Source organism: Pinus tabuliformis, chromosome 4_1 (assembly GCF_031772625.1).
Source record: "Pinus tabuliformis cultivar Carrire ecotype Pingquan chromosome 4_1, CPIR1, whole genome shotgun sequence".
In the NCBI taxonomy this organism is placed as follows: domain Eukaryota; kingdom Viridiplantae; phylum Streptophyta; class Pinopsida; order Pinales; family Pinaceae; genus Pinus; species Pinus tabuliformis.
The window spans coordinates 938,254,830-938,278,154 of NC_142303.1; the positions used below are offsets into that span (position 1 = coordinate 938,254,830).

The following is a 23,325-nucleotide window of genomic DNA, read 5'->3' on the forward strand; positions in this document are numbered from 1 at the left end:
AAGGATCAACAATGTTCCTGCTTCACAAAAGATTAAAGCACATCAAGCTGAAGCTTAAAGCCTAGAACAAGAATGAATTTGGTAATATTTTTGCAGGAAAGAAAGTTGTGGAAAATAAAATTATGGAGCTCAACCAAGCTTTGATCAAGGAAGGCTTTGATAAGAACAAAAATGATCAAGTAGAGAAACATCATCAAGAATGGGAAAAGTTGTGCAATCAAGAGGAAATTTTTTGGAAACAAAAATCAAGAGTTCAATGGCTAAAAGAAGGAGAGTGTAATACTAAATTTTTCCACAAATCCACAATAGCAAATAGGACTCACAACAGGATCTCTTCAATCAAGGACACGGTTGGGCAAATACATCAATCCCATGAGGAGATAGAAGCAGTGTTAATTAAGCACTTCTGAGGTATTGCTCAAGAAAACACTTTAGACAGGGTTCCTTTCATCAAGGACCTCACTAAGCATATCCCTAAGTTGGTATCCAGAGAGGATAATTGTAATCTCAACAGACCTGTAACCGAAAAGGAGGTCAGTGAGGTCCTCAAGGAAATGGAAAATGGTAAAGCTCCAGGTCCGGATGGATTCAATGTAGATTTCTTCAAAGCTTGTTGGAATATCGTCAAAGAGGATATTTTAAGGGTAGTGGAAGACTCCAGGCTGAACAAAACTATTTTGAAAGCTCTCAATACCTCCTTTATCTCCCTAATTCCAAAACAGGATAATGCCCAAACACCTGAGAGGTATAGGCCCATCGCTTTATGCAATGTAGTTTATAAGATAAGCTCCAAGTTTGTGGTCAATAGATTCAAACCTTTTCTGCCTACGCTGGCTTCGGGGGAACAATCAGTTTATGTGGAAGGCAGACAAATTTTAGATAACACCATACAAGCTCACGAGGTGGTCCAATCATTAATTAGTGAAAGGAAATCGGGTATGATCATGCAATTGGACATTGCCAAAGCATATGATAAAGTGAATTGGACATATATCAAGAAAGTGCTTGCCGCGTTTGGTTTTGATCATAATTGGGTCAGATGGGTCATGGCCCTGGTGACTTCCTCCAACTTTTCAATTTTAATTAATGGCTCTCCCTCTGAAATTTTTCTTCCTTCTAGAGGACTCAGACAGGGAGATCCACTCTCTCCTTTTCTCTTCATCCTCATGATGGAAGGGCTGGGGTGGTCCATTAAGCATGCTAGAGCAACTGGAAAAATTCAAGGACTCCAACTTTCGGAGAATGGTCAAGTTCTGACTCATCAACAGTTTGTAGATGATACCATGTTACAGGGAATTCCCACGGTCAAGGAAGCACTAGCATACAAACAAATTTTGAAGGACTTTGCTTTGGCATCAGGTATGGAAGTTAATCTTTCCAAATCAAAAATATTTTTCTTTAATACTCATATAGCCATCCAGAGAAATGTCTCCAGAATTCTCGGATTTCAAAGAGACTCTCTCCCCTCTAAGTATTTGGGAGTTCCTCTAACGGCTAAACCTTTGCTCAAAAGCATATGGGAACCGTTAATCATTAAGATGCAAGATAAGGTCAAGAAATGGGCAAACAGGTCTCTAAATCTGGCTGGTAGACTGGTTCTCACAAAGGCAGTGCTCCAAGCTATCCCTGTCTTCATGTTATCAGCTCTCCCAGCTCCAAAAGGAGTCTTACAGCAATTTAGAAACATCCAAAGAGATTTTCTTTGGGGCAAAGAGGAAACAAGGAAAAAATGGGCTTTAGTCTCATGGGAAAAGATCTGTAAACCCAAGAACCAAGGAGGCCTAGGATTGGATGATATAGAGATTCTAAGTAAGGTTCTAGGGGCCAAACTTTGGTGGAGGTGGGTTAAGGATCCTAAGGCTCAATGGGAAAGCATCTGGAAGGAAAAATATGCCAGTGCTTGGCTTTCTCATGATATCATAAGAATGTCTGGAAACATAAAGGGCTCTCCCATATGGAACAAGGCCTGGGAGAACAGAGAGGTTGTTCAAAAAAACAGTTTCTGGGAAATCAGAGATGGAGATCTGGCACTATTCTGGGAGGACAAATGGCAACAAGAACCAACTCTTTTGAGAGAGGAATTTTTGGGCCTCAAACATGAGACAGACAACCAAGGATTAGTGAAAGTAAAGGACTTTTGGGAGCATTCTCACAATACAGAAAAATGGAGAACATGGAAAAAAATAGATGGCAGAGAGAACAGGACCCTGAACAGTAGAGCAGAGACCCTTAAGAGGTTGTTGGATCAGAGGATGATTTTAGTTACTGAAGGGCAAGATCAACTAAGATGGGGCATCAACAAAGAGGGCAACTTTAATATTAAGGAAGCAAAAGGTATTCTCCTTGGGCTGGAATCCCAATCTCCGGATAGAACTTGGTAGAAGCTATGGAGGCACAAGGGTTGGATGAAGATCAAACACTTTATGTGGCCGGTTCAACACATGAAAATCTTAACCTGGGAGAATATCAGAAAGAGAGGTATGTTGGGACCTTCCAGATGCCATCTTTGTGAAGTCCAAGAGGAGACCATTGAACATCTTCTCAATATAAGTATGGGGGTTTACGCAGCTATTGAACATCTTCTCAATAGCTGCGTTTTCACCTCCAAGTTATGGGATTTTTTCGCTACCATCTTCAGCTAGTCTGATAGAGACAAAGAAAGCATCATGAAAACCCTAGACAATTGGAGGAATAATTTTTCGGTTATGAAATTCTTAACTCTGCCTGGGCTCTTTTGCCAAGTTTCATCATATGGAATGTGTGGAAAGAGAGAAACAGAAGAATCTTCAAAGAAGAGAAGAATTCCTCTCTTCGCTTGTTGGATCAAATCTCAAACCAGCTTAAGGAGACAGTCAGCACTACAATAAGGAATCTCCCCAGAAATCCTCCCTCAGAAGCAGAGTTAGCAATTCTCAGGTAGTTAGGCATGCAGGGGCTTATTCCACAAGGTATAGACAGGGAAATAAGCATGAGGGAATCGGTTAAAGACTTCTGGAATCCTCCCCCGGAAGGTTTTTAAAGTATAATATCGATGGGGCTTCAAAAGGTAACCCAGGCATGGCAGGCTTTGGAGGAGTTCTTAGGGATGAAAACGGAAGCATTATCTCCCTCTTCTATGGTCATCTAGGAAAAGCCACCAACAACATGGCAGAATTAATGGCATTGGAGCAAAGCTTAGAATTTCTGGAACAGAACAATTGCCAAATGTAATAATAGAAGCAGATTCAGAGTTAGTCATCAACACGACCAAGAGAATCAGTCATGGAACAAGGCCGGAAAAAGTTACAAAAAACAGGAGGTTATTACCGGTTCTCCATAAAATTCAAGGACATCTTCAGGGACTATGCACACTTAGATTCATCCATGTGCGTCGAAAGGCCAACAAGTTGGCAGATATTCTTGCCAACCAAGGTGTCAGCTGTAAGGACAGCAAAATTTCGATGGATTGGCTCGCAATGTCGCCGAGCAACCTAAAAGAACTTTGCCATAACCAGGAGGAAGAGGACAAAGAAGTGTATAAGAACAAAACTAAGGAAGCTAATTCGCAATGAGCAGATTTCGACAAGATTCACTTTCTTGGTCTGACAAGCCTACGGAGGAAGACTGGTCAGGGTTGGCCTCAACAACCATGGGAATCTCTTCCCTGAATATCCCCGGAGTCAGGCGCAAGGTTATCTCGGTCAGAAGGGAGGTGGAAAGTAATAAACGATGGCATCTGTTTTGGCAGCAACTTTTCACAATTTTCAGTGGCGGGAGTCAAAACCGCTTCCAAAGTGGTTTAGGAGCGATCGCACCGCTTTCAAGCCGAAGGTGGTATTGAATTTTGGGCAGTGATACCATTCAATTCCTGACGCGTGGATGAGGGTCGGGCGTGAAAACCACCCTCATCGCACACTAAAGTTCGATCACTTCGGTCATGCGATTTGCAGCTCCGTTGTCCGATTGGGATAGGCCGATCAACGATCTGGATTGAACAAGCGGTTTGGTGGGGTCGGGGGGTTATCCATCTTGCTTCTTCTTGGTGCAAAATGGATCTCCGGCGTCTGTTTTTAAAAGAAGAATGGACGGTTGGGATTTAGAGGCATGTTAGGTTTTTGATGGCACAGCTTTATGCGGGGAGGGTTCTCGGGCCCTGTGATTCCCGTTGTTTATTTTTGTTTGTACTCAAATGGTTTGGGAGGTTTTTTTGGGGGTTTGAGGACTTTGTTTCTGTCGAGCACGCCCCTTAGACCCCACAATTTGGTGGCTTTATGAAAATTTTGTAAATTATGTTTGATTTAATGAAATAGAAGGCACGACTTGCTTAAGCAAAAAAGAAATATCTCTATTATTGGTCACTGCATTTAAAGAGTATATATAATGTAAAATGTCATAAACCATCTGCATAAAACAGCAACTCATAAATTACAAGCACTGTAATAACATGTTGAAAAATAAAACATCGCCATTATTATCAGTCAATGGATTTAGAGCATTTAAAGAGTATATGTAATGTAAAATGTCATAAACCATCTACATAAACCAAAAGTCATATAGAGAGGAGAGTAATATATATATATATATATCTATATAAAAAGATGGTATGAATTGGCATTCAATTTTCTATTAATTGTTTGGTCTTCTTTTTTTAATTCTTAACTTCAAATAAGAATGGTTAAGGTTGGTCAAGAATTGTTAAGGTTTTTTTTACAGTATAAATAATTATTTATAATAATTAGCAAAAAAAAATATGTTCAAAATTTAAAGTAGCTTTAAACATTCTAAGTCATAATAAAAATAAAACATGATTATTACTTAAAATCCATATTAATTTTTAACATAGAAAAAATTCAACATAAATTTAATTTAAAATAATTTTGAACATATCAAATATAGAAAATTCAACATAAATACAAATTTTTAAATTAAATCTTAAATTTAATACGAAAATTAGTTCAATTAGTTGATGCCTGCCATCTTAAAATAAATAAGTAAACCTTCAATATTATATATATAGAGACCTTAAATTTATATTTTATATATATATATATAGTGTCGTTTTCATTAGGAAGATGTATACACAGTTAATCTGTGAACAGCTGAAAACAGAATTAGTTGATATTTCTTCAAAGAATCAATAATTATTTATGAGAAGACCAAAAATACTAGCTACAGATTCTGTACCTCAGGTCACGTGAATTTGGTGAAGGTAACGAAGATAAGTCCACGTGTCGGTAGAAAGACGATCACACCTATGCAAATATTCATAAAATGTTTTCTAAGGATATACATTTTATGTACTCCATGGGCCCATCATACCCAGCTCAGTCACACCAGTGTTGCGGAATCTCCGTCCGATTTTACGGAACAAGGCACAAAATTGTAGTTTCTTAAGGCAAATGTGCTTTGATAATGACCATAGATGCCTTCCGTAGCATCATAGTTGAAAAAAATCAAACAAAAATAATAAGAAATTGATATAAATCAGGACACCTTCCCCAAGGCCAAATATGGGCACTCTATTGCACTACCAAATACTTCCTGAAGGCAGACCTTCACAGGCTTTTTCAACAAGGGGAAAGAACCTTCACAGGCTTTTTCAACCAGGGGAAAGAGTAACAGAACCTTTTGTAACATCCATTTACCGCCCATGGATAGAATTTGCCCTAATTTTCTCCCCTTTTTTTCTTTCAAACTTCATGGTCAGGAGTGTCAATTTTCAACTTTATATAGAATTTGCCCTAATTTCCCCCCTTTCTTTTCTTTCAACATATGGACAGGAGTGTCAATTTTCAACTTTATGGTACAGATAACCATCCTTTTAAGGGGTAAAGTGGTTTATTAACTTTAAGTACACACGACTATTGCATTACATTATTTTGTACATCTTATTCTTTCAGCTCAAGTCTGACTACAGGTTTTTATTCTGACTACAGGTTTTTCTTTGGTCTTTCATTGCTTTGAGACGTAGTTGGGGACTTCTATAATTTTGCTGGGCAGGATGTTATCATCTCAGATTTGGCTAGAGTAGTAGTTGAGGATTTCCATATTTTTTCTAGGTAGCATGCTGTCATGCCAGACTTGGCTACTGTGTTTACAAACGATGCCATTTGCAGAAACCTACTATGATGTACTGACTCTGACTCTGAAAATGGCTTGTACACAACAGTGGATATAATGCTTCTGGGCCCCCATAGCCTTGCATTTGTGTGAGGTAATAAAGTGTATTGATGATCACACCATTTGAGTTGTTCCCCAACTCCCAGACAATGTGTTCTGTTTTTTAATTGTTTGTTTTGTTTATTTCTGTACAAGCTTAGCATAGAGACTTCCCAATGTTTAATATATTCAAATTCAATTTTACATTTTCCAATATATTCTGTCCAAATTTTGAGAAACCTACTTATGGGGTGTGATTGTTCTCTGCGATTCACGCTGGATGAATTTAGCCAGCCTGTGCTGGATGCAGATCCCATGATGGGCATTCTTTCCAACAAAATAGACGGATTGACTCTGCACCCATTGCACCCTGCAAAGGTGTTTTCGCTTTTGAGTGGCAAAGTCCCATGCTCTGGTTCATGAATAACTGTAGAAAACGTTGCAACTTCATAGCATCCATAAACTTTTGTTTGCATAATAAAAAATGGCCACTTTAAAACAGATCTTTGCCCTTCTGGTAATAGCATCATCTTATGATTCTGTGATCCTGTATGGAGGATCTCTTTGGATTGCAAAGTGTTTCTTCATGGCTGTGTTTTGTGTATGGGTATTCACTGTGGAATGTCAGCAAAAATAAGTTATCATGTTAATAATATCCCTTTTACTCTAGCCCCAGTAGAATAGGAGGTCTCTGAACTTTCCCTGCTGCTTAGGAGCGTCCGCTGATATATGTTGAAGATTCAATGGCCACAAATGAAAATACTCCAATTCTGCAGAGCATTTCCACTTCTCGCAAGCAAGTATACCCATCTGCTAAGAGAAAACGACGAGATAAATGTCTTGGGATAAGGGACTGAAAATATAGAAATCCCAACAATTGAGCAGCACCATGAGAGCATAGGCTTGTAGCTGGCAAAAATACTGTTATTCCCTTTTTTTAATGGCCGCGATTTATGTTCCCAAAAAATTGCCTCTTCCCTGTGGTATCAATAAGATCCTTTCCACTGCATGACTTTCTGGTTTATATCTGCAACAAGACTTTTCTATCTAAGATGACAATGACAATTTCTCTTTACCAGTTGGCCACCCCTTGGGAGCACGGCTAGAGCTCCTCTGTTGAGAATAAATTGAGAAAATAAAATATTCCCATCTTTTTTGTGTAACATTATTTGCAATTAACTGATGCCGGTTTTAAAAATACATTGACTATTCACTGTCTTCGTCTAAATTGCAAACCATCTACTGTATGGCCTGTCCAATCTGCCTGTGCAGGCCTCACAAGCCATGGAAAGAACATGGGTGACAAATAAGTGTAGAATTAATTTGAAGACCCAGTTTTGTAGCTCGAATCAAGAGAAAAAAAATTAAATAACAAAATTCAGCATGTTGCTAATGTATGTAGTATCCAAACAGATTATGTACAGAGATGACAAGCTGTCTGTAGCACTCGATCTCCTCTAGGAAAACAACTGCACATCTTCCAAGAATCTAATGTGCATCGATTAAGCGCATGGATAAATAGCACTCAAGGCACTGTGGACAATTTTGGCTTTAAATCTGGTTGGAATTATGCCAGAAGTTTGAGTTCCACCTGTGAGGGGAACTTTGCACATGAAACTTAGCTCCTGGGGATTTTGGCCAATTTAAGACAAAAAATCATCAGAATGCATAGAAATGGGGCTCACCAGAAAAAAGAGACTGCCGAAAAATGGGGCAATCTTAGTACCCCATATCACATGCTTCAATTAAGAAACAAAATTTTCCCACATTTCACCTGGAAAATTATATGCAATAAACTGGTTCCAGTAAAGCCCATTAAACTTCAGCCAAATTAAACCTAAATTTGTATTTGAAATTTGTATTTCCTCTCACATCTTTCTGCAATGCATTTTAGAATACCATTGCTAAGAGTGAAAATTTCTAAATGGAAACTTGATTCTGTAATCTTACTTTATTCTTACTTTATTGGACATGTACATCATTCAAAGTGCAATACAGATCCAGTGCAAGCTCTGTAATTTGCTTCTAACCTGTTTGTGTATGGTCTCTCTACTCTGTCAAAGTTTAAAAGCACTTATAATGTATACTATAATCCATTCAGTGTGACCATAAAATGTGTTATCCATTTACTCCTGCTGCAATACAATTCACTGGATTTGCTCAAAACACTTTGTAATCACACTTAATTTATCTTTGGCATTGCACCTAATCGTTTCATAGTTTTTAAACTCAAGCCCAGACTCGGAATCCCTCAGGATCAGCTTGGACTCCAATTCTGACTCGGATCAATCTAATTTCGATGACTCAATCCACTAAAAATACATAAAAATAATTAGACACTAATGAAAAAAATATTTTAAGGATTCCAAACCATTAGAGACGAAATATGTCAAAGTTTGTTCATTTATATGCCATGTAATGATGAATGTATCAAAATAGTGCTGATTGCAATACATATCAGTGACAAATACATAATCAATGAGACTTTAAATGGCCTCTTGAATCCAAAAACATGCTACAAGCTATTAGCCTATTACAAATCATTACTCAACATGATCAATCATCAAACTCAAGAAAGTTGTTAACCCAGATCCAAGCTCAAGCCTCACAACTGTTGTTGAAGATTTCAGCACTGCTCCAAAACTCCAAATGCACAATAAGAGGTGTGAACGGAGTGGGGGTGGGGTTCTTCTTTATAACATTTTTCTAGGGTCTAGAGATTAGGGTTTTTTGTTAAACAACTTTAAAATTCCAAAACAGAGAGGCCACACAGAGTGTTCCTGGATCTACTCAGCCAAGTAGGGACAGAGTCAAGTAGTTTGGTACCAATCTACCTGAGTCCTGCTCTGAGTCGGCCACTTCAGTACCAAACCAGCCCACCAAAACAATTTGAAGGCCGTGTCAGTTCAACCAGCAATCAACTCGGCCAAGCTGACCAAGTCCAAGTCAACTTGAACTGATTTTCAAAACTGCTCAAAATACTCTGTAATCACACTCCATTTACTGTTGTCATTAAGCTTAATGGTGCCAGGCTATTCAATATTGTACAGAATAATTTGCAATCACACTTTATTTACTGTTGTCATTGCACCCTAAACTATTCAATACTGTTATGAAGTTATTTGCGATCACACTTATAATCTGTAATCACACTTTATTTACTGTTGTCATTGCACCCTAAACTATTCAATACTGTTATGAAGTTATTTGTGATCACACTTTATTTACTATTATCATCGCACACTACTAGCGAAGCTATTCAATACAGTTGTGAAATTATTTGTAATCACACTTGTCATTGCATCCTACTATGCCATTCAATACTGTTGTGAAAATATAATATCAAGTCCCAAAGGGACAAAAAAAAATATTGTAAACCATCAATTTTGTACTGAAGCTTGAGTAGTGCATATCATTCACAGAGGATACCCCAAGCCAAACTTCGTAAATACAATGGACGTATATACCAACACACATCAAAATTCAATAAACAGATACTAGTCCCAAGAAAAAATTCAGCCAAATTAAAACAATGTTGAGTTCTGTTGTGCTGCCATTTTTCTTCCAGTGCAGAAGAATTATCACCATTTGCATGCATGCACACATCAAATTGATGTGAGAGCTCTTTATTATTAATCCCATCAGTAGGATAAGTACAACGCTTTCCAAAATTTTCTGAACAACCCCATCAACGGCTCTCTCTTGTGTCCTAGGAGCCACATACATGTCATAATCCTAAGTTAACCACACCATCATGTATTCATACTTATGCTGAAGAAAAGAAAATAGCTATGTATATGTGCAGACGATTCATCCGCGGCAAGATTTCAGTCTCGTTCAAGCTTACATGCTAGAAGTTCAGACAAAGAGAAACACAACCACACAGACATATGCGCACACATTCATTTTCTGTGCATGAGATGCATTTCATATGAGAATGAACTCATAACCATGATCTACATGACAGAACAACCATTAGTGTTCTCATCACTGAAAAGATGAGTGGCATAATCAGCAGTTGGATAATTAAGATTCGACATTGGATATGGTGGCCTTTGTGGCATCATCATGTATCTGTCATTCATATTATTCCTGTACCCTGGGTGGAAGTTGTAATTACCATATTCATAGCCTCCAACATAATAACAGTAACCACCACCAACTCCTCCATGCATTCCATTGGTGCCACTTCCATCATCCCCATAACCATTAGTGCTTACTTCAAGATCAACTTCATTCCCATTTTTCCCACCCTTCTTTCCTCCACCACTATTTCCCCCACCACCGCCGCTCCCTCCACTTTTCTTCCCTCCACTGCTGCCACTTCCCCCATTCATTTTGCCTTGACTGCCTTCATCTCCATCTCCAGCATCACCCTCGCTTTGGTTGCCTTCCCCATCATCACCTCCATTTTTCTTTCCCCCACCACCACCACCTTGGTTTTGATTTTGGTTTCCTCCCCCTACGCCTCCGCCTCCGCCTCCACCTCCACCTCCACCTTTCTTCCCTCCACCATTGTTTTTTCCCTCACTTCCTCTGCCGCCGCCGCCTTTTTTCTGCCCCTCATTGCCTCCACCTCCTCCACCCTTCTTTCCACCACCACCACCACCATTGCCACCTCCTTTATTTGGCCCGTCACCATTACCACCTCCTTTATTTTGGCCATCACCTCCACCCTTCTTTTGGCATTCACCGCCTCCACCCTTCTTTCCTCCACCACCATCACCACCTCCGCCCTTCTTTCCTCCACCGCCATCACCACCACCACAATTGTTCCCATTTGCTTTATCCTTCCCTTCTTTGCCTTCATCCTCCTTTCCTCCTCCTCCGCCCTTATTACCCTTCTCTGGCTTCGGTGGCTTCTCATCCTTTTCCTCTTTCTGGCATTTCTGTGGCTTTGCATCTTCCAGATCAAATCGAACTTTCTGTTCCTTCTGGCTCTTTTGTGGCTCATTTTGTTGTTTCTGCTGATTTACCTTCGCCGGTGTCGGAAACAACTCAGCGTGTTTACCAGATTTCGTCAACTTCTTTATCAAAAATTCTGAGTCCACATTCCCTGTCACGGTCACTTTTTGCTGCTCGGCATCAATGGTAACATGATACACACCTGCCAACAACCCAAAACCCTTACATTCATATCCTCAAAACGAGATCGATTCATATATCGCATGAACCATTAGAATTCATAAACCCACAATTACTGGGGATTCCCTTTTTTCACCTATCACTAAAATTCAAGCAACCTACACCTGCATGTAGGAGGGCATGACAGTTACCTTCTATTTTCTGCAGCAGCTTCTTCACTTTCTTCTTGCATCCCTCACAGTGTATATGGACTTTGAGCACAATGTCCTGCAACCAAAAACATTAATCTGCATCAACAAAAGATTTACAGAAACAATCACCTCTTGATGGACCTTCCCAATCCCACAAATCCAAACTCTGATTCACAAAATATCCTAATGCAAAACTCAAGTACATTGGTACCACAAAAAAATAAAAACAAAGAAACATATAGATCAAAGATAAGCACAAGCCCAGACTAACTATAATGCTTAGACTCAGTAGTTATGTCCTTTAAACCCAAAATGAATCCACTGCATAAGAACACATCAATGAACAATGACAAACCTGCAACTTAAGAAGCTTGAAGTTCTCCTCCTTACTCATTCCTCCACTACTTAACAATGCCCAACACCTTATTTCAGCTGCTATAGATCAAAGCTCAATATCAGACAATACAACCCAAAACTCTCCAACCATTATACTACAACTACATTCAGGCTAATGTGCATTCCTCGTGTTCCAGCCCACGAGCTATTGAATTTCACAGGGAATAACTTCGGAGAAAAGTCACTGTGCCCCAAGCATTAGTACACTGAATCCAATAAGGGCAATGCGCGAAATACAGAAAAGCACAAGACAAGGGCACATTGCACTCTGGCTGACGTCCAGCTTATAATGAATCTCTGGCCGCTATGAATAAGCCTGCAAGGACAATAAATGGGAAAAATCGTATGCCTGTGGTGGAAAGCAACAATAGGATAGCAAATGTTGATTTGTATATTGCTATGGTGAATGTTGCAGAGGAGATTAGTAGAGAGATGGCAGCAGATTTGGTGGTCTCAGATCCTCTGAGCTCTCGGGATCTGATACGCTTAAAATACACCGGGATTCATTTTAACTCTTTTCTTCTTCCTTCTGCCTCATACATTCTTCCTCAGAGCAGAGCTGCTTTGCAGAGGAAAAACAGGAAGAATAGACTGGCTGCTGTGGTGCACAGTCCATGGACACATTCCTTGTATGCCTTCTAAATAGAGCCTTCCGCGGTTTCGGTTTTGTTGTTTTCGCATCCGCGTTCTCTTCGTTTCATGGTGTATTTGTCCAGCCAATTTTGCTTGGCAGATGTATTATTGGGCTTAGCATTTATTACTATTTATTAACAGATAGTCAGGTAAAAAGTGAAATCCATATATAAACTTATTCTTCAAGAAATTTAAAATATAAATTTATTATTTATTATTAAATAATAGGGAAAAATATATGTAATATTTGCAATATGTAATTTTTTACGGGAAAATATATTATAATTTAGTTGTCAAATAGTAGGAAAATATATTATAATTTAGTTGTCAAATAGTAAGAAAATCTATAATAATTTAGTGGTCAAACAAGTAGTTAGTACAATCATTTTTCGTTGTTATCCACGAATGCAGGATAACTCATCACCATTATTCAAGGAAAACTACTCATAGCACTTCGAATAACTCGTTGGTGGTCCATAAGGGGTAGGAAAACCACCCACGGCACCTCAAATAACCCGTTGGTGGTCCATAAGGGGGTAGGAGAACCACCCACGGCACCCGTTGGTGGTCCACGCCACCTCGAATAACCTGTTGGTGGTCCATAAGGGTATAGTTTTCATTCATGCTAGATGTCTTTGGGTCTTGGGTCCCGTAAACTCTCGTGCCAGATGCCTTTGGGTTTTGGGTCGTTAACTTGTTTCCTTACATTCGAAGAAGACTTTTTGAGTCTTGGGTGGTTCACCCGTTTCCTTACTTTCAAGAAAAACGAGCTCTTAAAAGAATAAAAACAATTTTACAAATTTCGAGAAAAACGAGCTCTTAAAAGAACAAAAACAATTTTACAACGTACTCTTAATCCTGTGTATCAGATATGTATTGCTTGAATTTATATTTATTATTAATAATTTCAATAAATATTTTGGAATTTTATTTTATATGTATTTGATGATTCAAAATTCTAGAATAAATATGTGTGAATGTGATTTTTTGAAACAAAAAATTCACTTCAAAAAATAAATTATTAGTTTTAATAAATAATTATATTTTTATTAGTTTTAATAAATAATTTTGTATAAATATAATTATATAGATTTTGTTTGTATTATTTAATTTTATATATGAAATTAAGGTTAGATAAATAGAAATGATAAAAAGGAATGTATGGGTTTTTTAATATTATTTAAGTTAAATTTGTTTTTTAAAATTGTTTTTAATTGGTTAAGAATTTATCTTTTATAAATATAAAAAAAAATGAATTTAAGATATATAAAAAAATATAAAAACAAAAATAAATAAATAAACCAATCAACACATTAGATATAAGTGTTTTTCTTTAACAAATCACAAATAAATTATTATTTTTAGTTGTGAAGAATTACTCTACGTTCTTAAATAATAACATGATTTATAAATTTTATCATCTTAAAAAATGAAAATACATATATAATTTATTATTTAAGAAAATTAAAATAATGTATCTAGAATCTCATCATATGATATGATATGGGATCCTATGTTTATATTTTTAATAAATAAAATAATGATAGTAATAGTGATTCATAAATTGTACTATTAAAAAAAAATGAAAATACATATATATAATTTATTATTTAACAAAAACTAAAATAATGTATTTAGAATCCCATGAAAATACATATATATAATTTATTATTTAACAAAAACTAAAATAATGTATTTAGAATCGTATTTAGAATCCCATGAAAATACATATATATAATTTATTATTTAACAAAAACTAAAATAATGTATTTAGAATCCCATGATATGAGAGAGATATGATGTTTAATAATGACGAGTAATTGTAATTTTATAATTTATAAATTTTATTATTTTAAAAATATGAAATTGCATATAGAAAAAGAAAAAGAAATTATTTTAACAAAATTAAAATAATGTATCTAAAATTCTATAATATGATTTGGGATAGGATGTTTTTAATGATTACAAGTATTCATGATTCATAAATTTTACCATTTTAAAAATTGAAAATATATCTATGTAATTTATTATTTAACTGAATTAAAATAATGTATCTAGAATCTTATGATATGATTTCATATAATGTTTATGTTTTTAATGAATAAAATAATGACGAATAATTGTGATTTACAAATTTTACCATTATAAGAATGAATCATATTAGTTGGTTCGGAAAAAAATAAAATTAATATGACTTTGCATTACTATTGAGAACTAAGCGAGCTACATATGAGTTTACATTGGAAAAGAGATATGATGCAATGAATCATCTCCAAACTACATATCTAATTCATTATTTAACAAAATTAAAATAATATATCTAAAATTTCATTAGTTTACTGGTCAGCTCAATTGGAGATCCTCATGTTATCAACATGAAATATTATGTAAAATATGAATTTCAAATTCAAAGTTCAAATCCCTGTGAATCAAACCAATAAAATATATATAATCTCCCATAATATAATTTGAGATACAATATTTATATTTTCAACAAATAATTATGATTCATAAATTTTGCTATCTTTAAAATATATATAAATATATATAATTTATTATTTAACAAAACTAAAATAATATATTTAGAACATGATATAATAGGTAATACAATATTTATATTTTCAATAAATAAAATAATAAAAATAATCTTAATTCCTACCAGATATATATAATTTCCTAATATGATATAGCATATATCATACCATATTTAGATTTCAACAAATAAAGTAATGATCAATGATCGTTAGCCATAAATTTTACTAGTTTAAAAGTATATATATGATTTAACTAAAGTAAAATAAATATATGGTACAGGATACTATGTTTATGTTTTAAATATTAAATAAAATACCTATATAATTTATTATTTAATAAAATTAAAATAATATATTTAAAATTATGGGATATTAGTTAAAAAAAAAAAATTATTTAAAATATAATTTTGATCTCATATATGCATTTTGCATATCGATAATTCATAACGCACTTGGATTGTCAAAAATTTACAACTTTAACTCGTAATTTGAAGAAATCTTACAAAATTCTAACCCTCTAAACTTAAAAGAGATAGACTACATCAAATACAAATATATAACGTATTATTTAAAAAATGAAAATAATATATCTAAAATCCCATGATGTGACATTGGATAATTATGTTTTCAATAAACAATGGTGAATGGTGTGTATTTTTCTTATGTTTCCAAAATAATGATGAGCGGTGTGAGAATCTCTTGACACATAAGTATGTTAAGCGGTATTTAATCAGCAAATGACATAGGTATTATTTAATTGGTAAATACAATGTGTCCATAGGAGAGAGTGAATTTATTAAAAAAATAATAATTGTTGTTTTTTTGTTTGATAGTTTATGTGAGTTTTGAGATGATTGACAAAAGTAATTTGTAGCTTGAGTAACTATGACTCAAAGGCATCTAAGTCGTCAAAATCACCTAAAGATTATATTGGGCCTAGAACACACTAACTCTTAATGTGGCTAAATTTTTGCCCATTAAATTTCCAACAAATAATCTTAAAAACCTTTACACTATAAACTACCTTAACAAAAATTATATCATCATCTATTTTATCTAATAAACTTTTAATTATTTATAAAACCTATTTTTATTTTATTTTTAATAATTTTAATGAATATTATTGAAACTCTTTAAACGGTAATTTTTGAATAATATTACACACTTAATTTTAATTTTTTACGTGTTAAGATAACTAAAAACATGAAAAGTGAAACCCCTTTAATGGTTTTTTAGAGCAGTGATAAGACTTAACTTGGAAAAAAGATATGGCTCATCTGAGAGGTGTATTAAACTCTTAAACTCAATTTAAGAGTGTTTTGGAGGTTTAAAGAAGTTTGTTTTTTATATTTTAATGAAATTTTTAAATACTTCGAAATTATTAGACACTTATTTTGGTTTTTATATGGAAATTTTTAAATATTTATTTTGGTTTTTAATTTTGAATGTTAAATTTTTAATATTTATTTTAGTTATTTTATTTTATTAAATTTATTTGAATTTAGATTCTTATTTTTATTTTATATTTTTAATTATTTTGAAATTAATTATTTTTAATAAATTTCTTTTAACAATAATATTTTCAATAGCATGGAAAAAAATATAAGTTACCATAAGATGAAAAATTATAATTACATATTATAATATTATATATGCGGTAAAAACTTTAGATGAATTGAAAATTTATTAATTTATTAATTTTTATATTTATAAATAAACTTAAAATATTTATTTGAATATAACTCTTTAAAGTTGTCTAAACATTATATGTTTTGAAATTTTCAGATTACGAAATAATAACTTTATTTTGAAAGGTGTTGTGTAGCCATTGAATGATCTGGACCCAGTTTTCTTGTTCGGCAAAAAAAAATTCAAAAATTCAGAATGTTAGAGTGTTTGAATCTTTTTTTTATATAGTGGAAATGGATTTAGCACTATCAAAAACACCTAGACACCCAAAATCCTAAAATTTGACAATTATAACCCAGATTTTCAAAATTTTCCAGATTTTATCATAATAATTTCCATTATTTTCCAGATTAATTTATAGGCTTTTTAGACTAAGCTATTTTGAAATAATTTTAACACAATGCCCAAATAACTCTTAAATATCTTTATTAATTTTTTACTTCTATACAATTCCATTATTGGTCTATAAAATCCCATTTTTATTAAAAAAAAAATAAAAAAAAAATATGGTTAAAAAACCAAAGGGATGATGTCCATAATTAAGACCATCACTCTCATCATTTAAGAAGCCTTTAAAACCTAAATATTGACATAATGGTTAAATCTTGAAAATTCCTTGTCATCGACCTAGTGTTGAAAGTTGAGAATCAAACCCTAAAAAACGATAATGGTCCTATATCTATTATTAAAATAATTGGTGTGATTACTTGAGTTATCCCCTCTGGCTTCCCTGTTTTGGGGCATTGGCTCGTTAGACTTTTCTCATTGTCATTTATTATAACATGGACATGGCCAGGGACAATATATCCAAATAATCATATTTTAGTGTTAGTTGGCTCTAGTTCTAACTATATTTGATTTTGATTTTACTTATAGCAGTGGCTTTAGTGGTCTAATTTTTAATACATAATATGGCAACTACATTTATTGCTACGAAACTACCTATCAAACTTCAAACAACATACCCACTAAAACATTTTAAAACTCCACACGTTTATCTATGAAGTCAAAGCTGTGAGTAAAAAGTTATACATAAAGGCTCCAAGTTATCTTAATTGATTTTTTATACATGTCAGAGTGTAAGGTCATGGCAAAGGTTTATCATCTACTAACTAGTCATCCTTCCACCACATCTACTTATTCCTCTTTCGTTATCTCCATGTTTAGTGAAGGTACGCCAAATCACATCGTTTTGTTATATTCTCCAGAGATGGCAACCACATCCATGCCACTGGAATGTACGTCAGAGTTTGTCTGTGTTTCGCCAAAAAGTTAGGTAAACCACCGTTGTCCACTTTGTTTGTCAAGAAACACTTCCAATGTGTCTACTAATTCTGTGTATATTCTTTTGGTATGCAACACTTTTGAGATACTTGTAAAGTTTTATGATTCTACCTCTCTTTCGCAACAAATACTAAACCCCTTCTAGTTATTAGTGCTTTTCAATGATTTTATTTTCTTTTACCATTCAAAATATAATATTTGTTTTTTTAGATTTTTGGGCTTAATTCTTTTCGGGAAAGAGATTTCAAAAGTGATTTAGGTATAAAAAAAAAAATAACAACTTTTATTTAGATTTACGAAAATCCTAGACAGATTTTTTCAAAATATAATCCAAATTCCCATAACTCTCCGGAAAAAAAATCTCGTTAGACTACGGCATTCCTGTGGTCATTAACTTTTAAAATTAAAATTATTAAAATTGGCTCCGGGATTCCAACTATTGAAGCTTAGCCAACTCACGTCCCATTCCTTAGTTAATACCAAAATCCAATACCTAGGTTTATACTTTGGTCAATGAAGAATTTATCAAGGTCTCGCTCTCCCAATGATGAGATTTATGAACTAGTTGCTTGGACCATGTATCTAAGTTATATCTTCGATAAAGGATATTAGGGAATTTATTAATTTCAAGTGTGATACCCTCTATTATGGTGGGGACACAATATAAAGAATATCAATCAATTTTGACTTGTTATATATGGAAAAATTTCCGTAAGTGTTTGGGATGAGAAATCCATTAATATCATTACATTTGGCTACCACTACAAGCGTGCATTTACTTCCACATTAACAGCAACGAAATGAATGCAAGTAGTGGAGTAGTTGTCATGGTTAGTTGTCACGATATGCCCAATCATGACAGCGTTCCGTTCAAATTGTGATTTCCAGCGTAGATTTAGCCGTGAGTTGAGTTGAGTGTAGGAAGATCTTGAGGAAGTCATGTGATTAATTATATATATATAATACTGTTTTATTTTGCACTAGTTTATAATGCGATTTTTTGGAAGCTTTTTCGGTGGGTTTTTCTGGTCAAAATTCGGTAGCAATTTATTGGAATTGCAAGTTTGATAGCTAGTTTCTGCACAATCAAAGCGTCCCAGGGGTTTTTCAGGGTGCTGAATCCAAATATGCAGTTAAAAAACCATTTTAACTGCAACAAATCAATATTTAACCTCAATTTCTTGCGCCGGATTCCGTCACCGGAATCTCCAAAAAATCGCATTATAGACAACTCCTTTTATTTTTTAAATAAAGTTTTTGATATATATATTTTGTGTAAATTTAAATGTTTTATTTTCCATGATTTCTGAGATTTTAAAATTTAGTTATCGATTACATATATATTTTATGAATTTTCAAAGGTATTTTATTTATATAGTTTTATTTATAAATAATTAATTTAGATATACGGTAATTTTAGATTTACTAAATGTGGAAATGGATCGAATCTCTTTTTAGGGATAAAATTGATGGGTAAATTGCCTGTCACAGAGTGATTTGCTCATCAAATACAGTTAAAATATTTATAAAATTGTTATCATATTTGACGGGATTGCGTTTTGAAATTCCAACCCTACTCTTTTCATTTTATTTTTGATCCCTCTAATTTTTATTATTTTATTAATTTTATTTATATTGATTGAAATTATTAAATTTAATTAATAAAATTACATAAATATTTAAGAATTTCTAAGAGTTCTATTTATAAAAAATAAAAATAAAAAATGTTTTTTAAATATTAGTTTGTTTTAAAATTTGGTTAAAAGTTCTGGAATTTTAAATTTTAGTTATTGAAATTACATAAATGTTTTAAGAGTTTTTCAGAGTAATATATATATGAAATAGACTTTTTTACTAGAATTCACCAAAACAAATTCAAGAAAGAATGTGGTTTTTTATTAATTAAAATGCATTTTTGAATGCATAAATGGATTCAGCACCTACAAAAAAACCCCTAGGGCATTCAAATTCTACATATTAGAAAATTAACCAAAAAAATGTCTTTTTTTTTTTTTATAAATTTCATCAATTGATTTCTATCAGTAGTAGAAAAATATTACATTGGTAAACCTTCAAGCATCCAATTTTCTTAGAGAATGACTAGTAACTTCTATGATCAGCACAAAAACCCATCAAACTAAGCATGACTAAACTATCCAAAGGATTACACTATGTGGGTACCCTTGATTGCAAAAAGAAAGAATCCTTGAGATTGTGGCTTTTTTCAAAAACAAACTCCCTGATTTGACATAACTGAATTAACAAACCTACACAACTGACATACTTAATAAGACAATATTATCTATATAGGAAACAATTAGTGACTACCAACATAGAAAAGTAGAAACATATTCAGTGGTGGACTTATTCGTCTACGATGATAATCGAGGAGTGTGGAGAGGAGTTTGCATTGACCATGTTGAGGGGAGGGACGTTGATAATGCTAGCCTCGTTCTAATGATCATTGGAGTATGTCTCTGAGTCTGAAACCACGAAGCACTCCACTCTATTCAGCATGACCACTACATCATCTAGATCATACCTAATGTCCCTCAGTATTCTCTTCAACTCTTCCTAACCAACAAAAAGTTTATAGTTGTCAACCTGTTTATCACGAATCACCATATTGTGAAGTGTCTCCGTTTGATGGTGATTGCTATTGAGTGAAGGAAACACAATCTTCTCTTCCTCAACTTTTCTGGAATAGGAACCCATTTGAGGCTACTACTACCAATTTCTTAGTCAGAATGATACATCTGATCCCCAAACTCCTTTGCTTCCAGTTAGAATCTTCTTTCTAACCTCCATGGTAGCAGAATCGAAGAAGTTTACAACCGCCTCCCACCCGAATAGCCTATGATGTCTGGATGAGTATGACCCCAGGGCACCACCCCTGCGGCTAGGTAGTCTTTGACAAGGAGCGATTTGAGCATGAGACTTGTATTCAAACCACAAGACGACATTTCGGGCTAACTGAACTATCTGACTACGACTAACAGTAGGAGAGTAAGACACTACGATAACATTAATTAATAATTTATGGTTGACGACCGAAATGAAAGACCCCACTGCTACCCGAACCAACAAGTCATCAAGAAACCGTTGGAGGTTTATGTGTTTCTAAACACGAATTACTCTAAAATCCTTACCTACCAGAACCACAAACTGAATCAACTGCCTAGAAATCCCTATGGCAAGAGGAGCAGACTGTGAAACGATTTGAGTCGTTAGAATTAACCAAGGGGTAATGAGGGCTAAGACTTTTTCAAAACCAAATGGAAAAATGATCCCCTATACCATACTCCGCAAACCAACATTGGATAGATAAATGAAATCTCGGTCGGGATGAGGGATTGTGGTGTCGTCGATGGAAGGATAACAACCAATTCAAAAGAGGGTCTGGACCCCGTATTATGTAAAAATAACACAAAAAACATTGACCACTTATGTGAGACCAAAGATGTTGTGTAGAAAAACTTATAACCTTATAATCAAAGGCTATTGAACACAGTGATAATGAGCGTTGAAACATGAAATGACACAAGCCTCCCATAAACGTTTGAGGAATCAATAATGTACACAACCCTCCCTTGACTGTAAACCAATCAACTATTAACCATTCTCTAAAACATAAGTGTTTCCCCTGAATGCTACAAACGACATGAACACCTCCTTTTCGCTACCTTGAAACCTTGGCGAAACTTGTATAAATAGTTGCAGACGTAATCTATCCACTATCAAGAAATAATCACACTCTCATCCATTTCCATAATTGCATCCAAGTGTATTGTGTACACCAAAACTCATCCATCCCAATACATTGTATCATAGTGAACTCATTAATGAACCTTCTCTGAATGTCAGAGTAATTCCTTACTGTGTCCAATCCATCGTGAGAGGGATGATCCATACTTGAGAAGACAGAAGGGAATAAGTGCCTAAAACCATTGACATACACAAAACCACAATCACCCATCCTCTTGCAATAAATTTGAAAGGACTTGAGTAGTTGGTTGACATAACGTGAAACAAGGACATGACACACGTGGCCCATGCGGGGCTAGGTGGAGGGCCAAGCTCTACCTCCAAAGGTTGCCACCACAATCACTAAACAAAAAATTGACATGCCAATCATAACCCCTACCAGAAAACTATCACCGATAAATTGCCTCACGGTTTGTTCTGGGAGTTTGTTGCCAGTAAGTCACCCCCATCGAGGAAACCAAAATAATGTCATGTCAAAAGGCCATTTTGTAATTTAAAAGTTTTATGTATTTGAATGTAGCCTAGGTAGTTGGCACGGTTTAATGATAACATCCCCACCCAAGTTCAAGTCTCATTGACTTGATGTATCATGCTTCTTTGTAAGTTGCCTTTATATTGTTCCATTGGAAGCTAGCTCAATTGGTTGAGTTTTTGTAGCTAAAGCACCTTACTAATGGGAGATAATGGGGTCAATTCTCCTTGATGCCCTTAGGGTTAGGCTTTGTTATGGGTGAATCTATTATTTTGTTTAATTTAAATGTTTTAGGTAATTTGTTTCCATGTTTTGGGGATTGAGATTCTAAATTTTAGTTATTTACCTAACATAAATGTTTTAAAGGTATTTGAGAGTATTTTATTTATATATATTGCACTGTTTTATAACTATGAATTACACAATATTTTTTTTTAAATATAATACATGCATTATTTGCCACATCAAAAGGATGGCCCTTGAATATTACTTTGCAAAGGTAAACATCTTGTTGGCATTATGGCTAATGTGTTATCCTTTATGGCAACCTACTTGATAAATATGTCAACATTGTGATATCATGATGGTTGTGTAGTTTGGAACAGATGTTAAAGATGATATGAACAGAGAAATGACAGTACAGAGATAGATGAATAATAAAGGTGATGTTTGAGAAAGTATACACAGGTCCTGAGAAGCAAGGACACATACATACGCAGGCATTGTAAAGAAAAGTCGCGTGCATAATCCACACCATGGTAATCTGGATACCAGGGGTCTTTACCATGGTAATCTAGATACCAGGGGTCTTTACCATGGTAATTTGGATATCAGGGGTCTTTACCATGGTATTGGCCCATAGTAATGAGAGTGACAATAGTTATTTGATCTCGACAAGGAATACCAACGACATTACTAAGGGATTGAGAGCGACAATAGTTATTTGATCCCGTCAATGAATACCAACAACATTAGTAAGGGATTGGCCTAAGGTATTGGGTAAGGCTAAAACTATATAAGGAGATGGAGACCAAAGTGTGATGTGTGCAAGTGATGGATTGTTTATGAATGATTTGATCTGAAACAAGTGTGCACCAGGGAGCATGGAGATGGATCAAATCTAATAGATCTGAAATGA

The 23,325-nt window shown here is 34.5% G+C and overlaps 1 protein-coding gene across 1 annotated transcript; it reads right to left on the bottom strand.

Annotated features, from left to right (window-relative positions):
- Positions 1-9,662: 9,662 nt before the first annotated feature.
- Positions 9,663-12,551, bottom strand: LOC149179222 (uncharacterized). The gene is made up of 3 exons (XM_089420565.1): positions 11,770-12,551; positions 11,415-11,490; positions 9,663-11,245 (listed from the first exon to the last, which is right to left on the bottom strand). Exons 1-3 carry the CDS (start codon positions 11,806-11,808, stop codon positions 10,095-10,097), a joined length of 1,266 nt encoding a protein of 421 aa, XP_089276691.1. The 5' UTR covers positions 11,809-12,551; the 3' UTR covers positions 9,663-10,094.
- Positions 12,552-23,325: the final 10,774 nt, after the last annotated feature.

Coding starts and splice junctions, on each gene's coding strand:
- LOC149179222 (XM_089420565.1), bottom strand. CDS start 11,808: ATGAGTAAGGAGGAGAACTTCAAGCTTCTTAAGTTGCAG. Junction 11,491..11,769: donor TCAAGCTTCTTAAGTTGCAG/GTTTGTCATTGT, acceptor TTTTGGTTGCAG/GACATTGTGCTCAAAGTCCA. Junction 11,246..11,414: donor GCTGCTGCAGAAAATAGAAG/GTAACTGTCATG, acceptor GGTTGTTGGCAG/GTGTGTATCATGTTACCATT.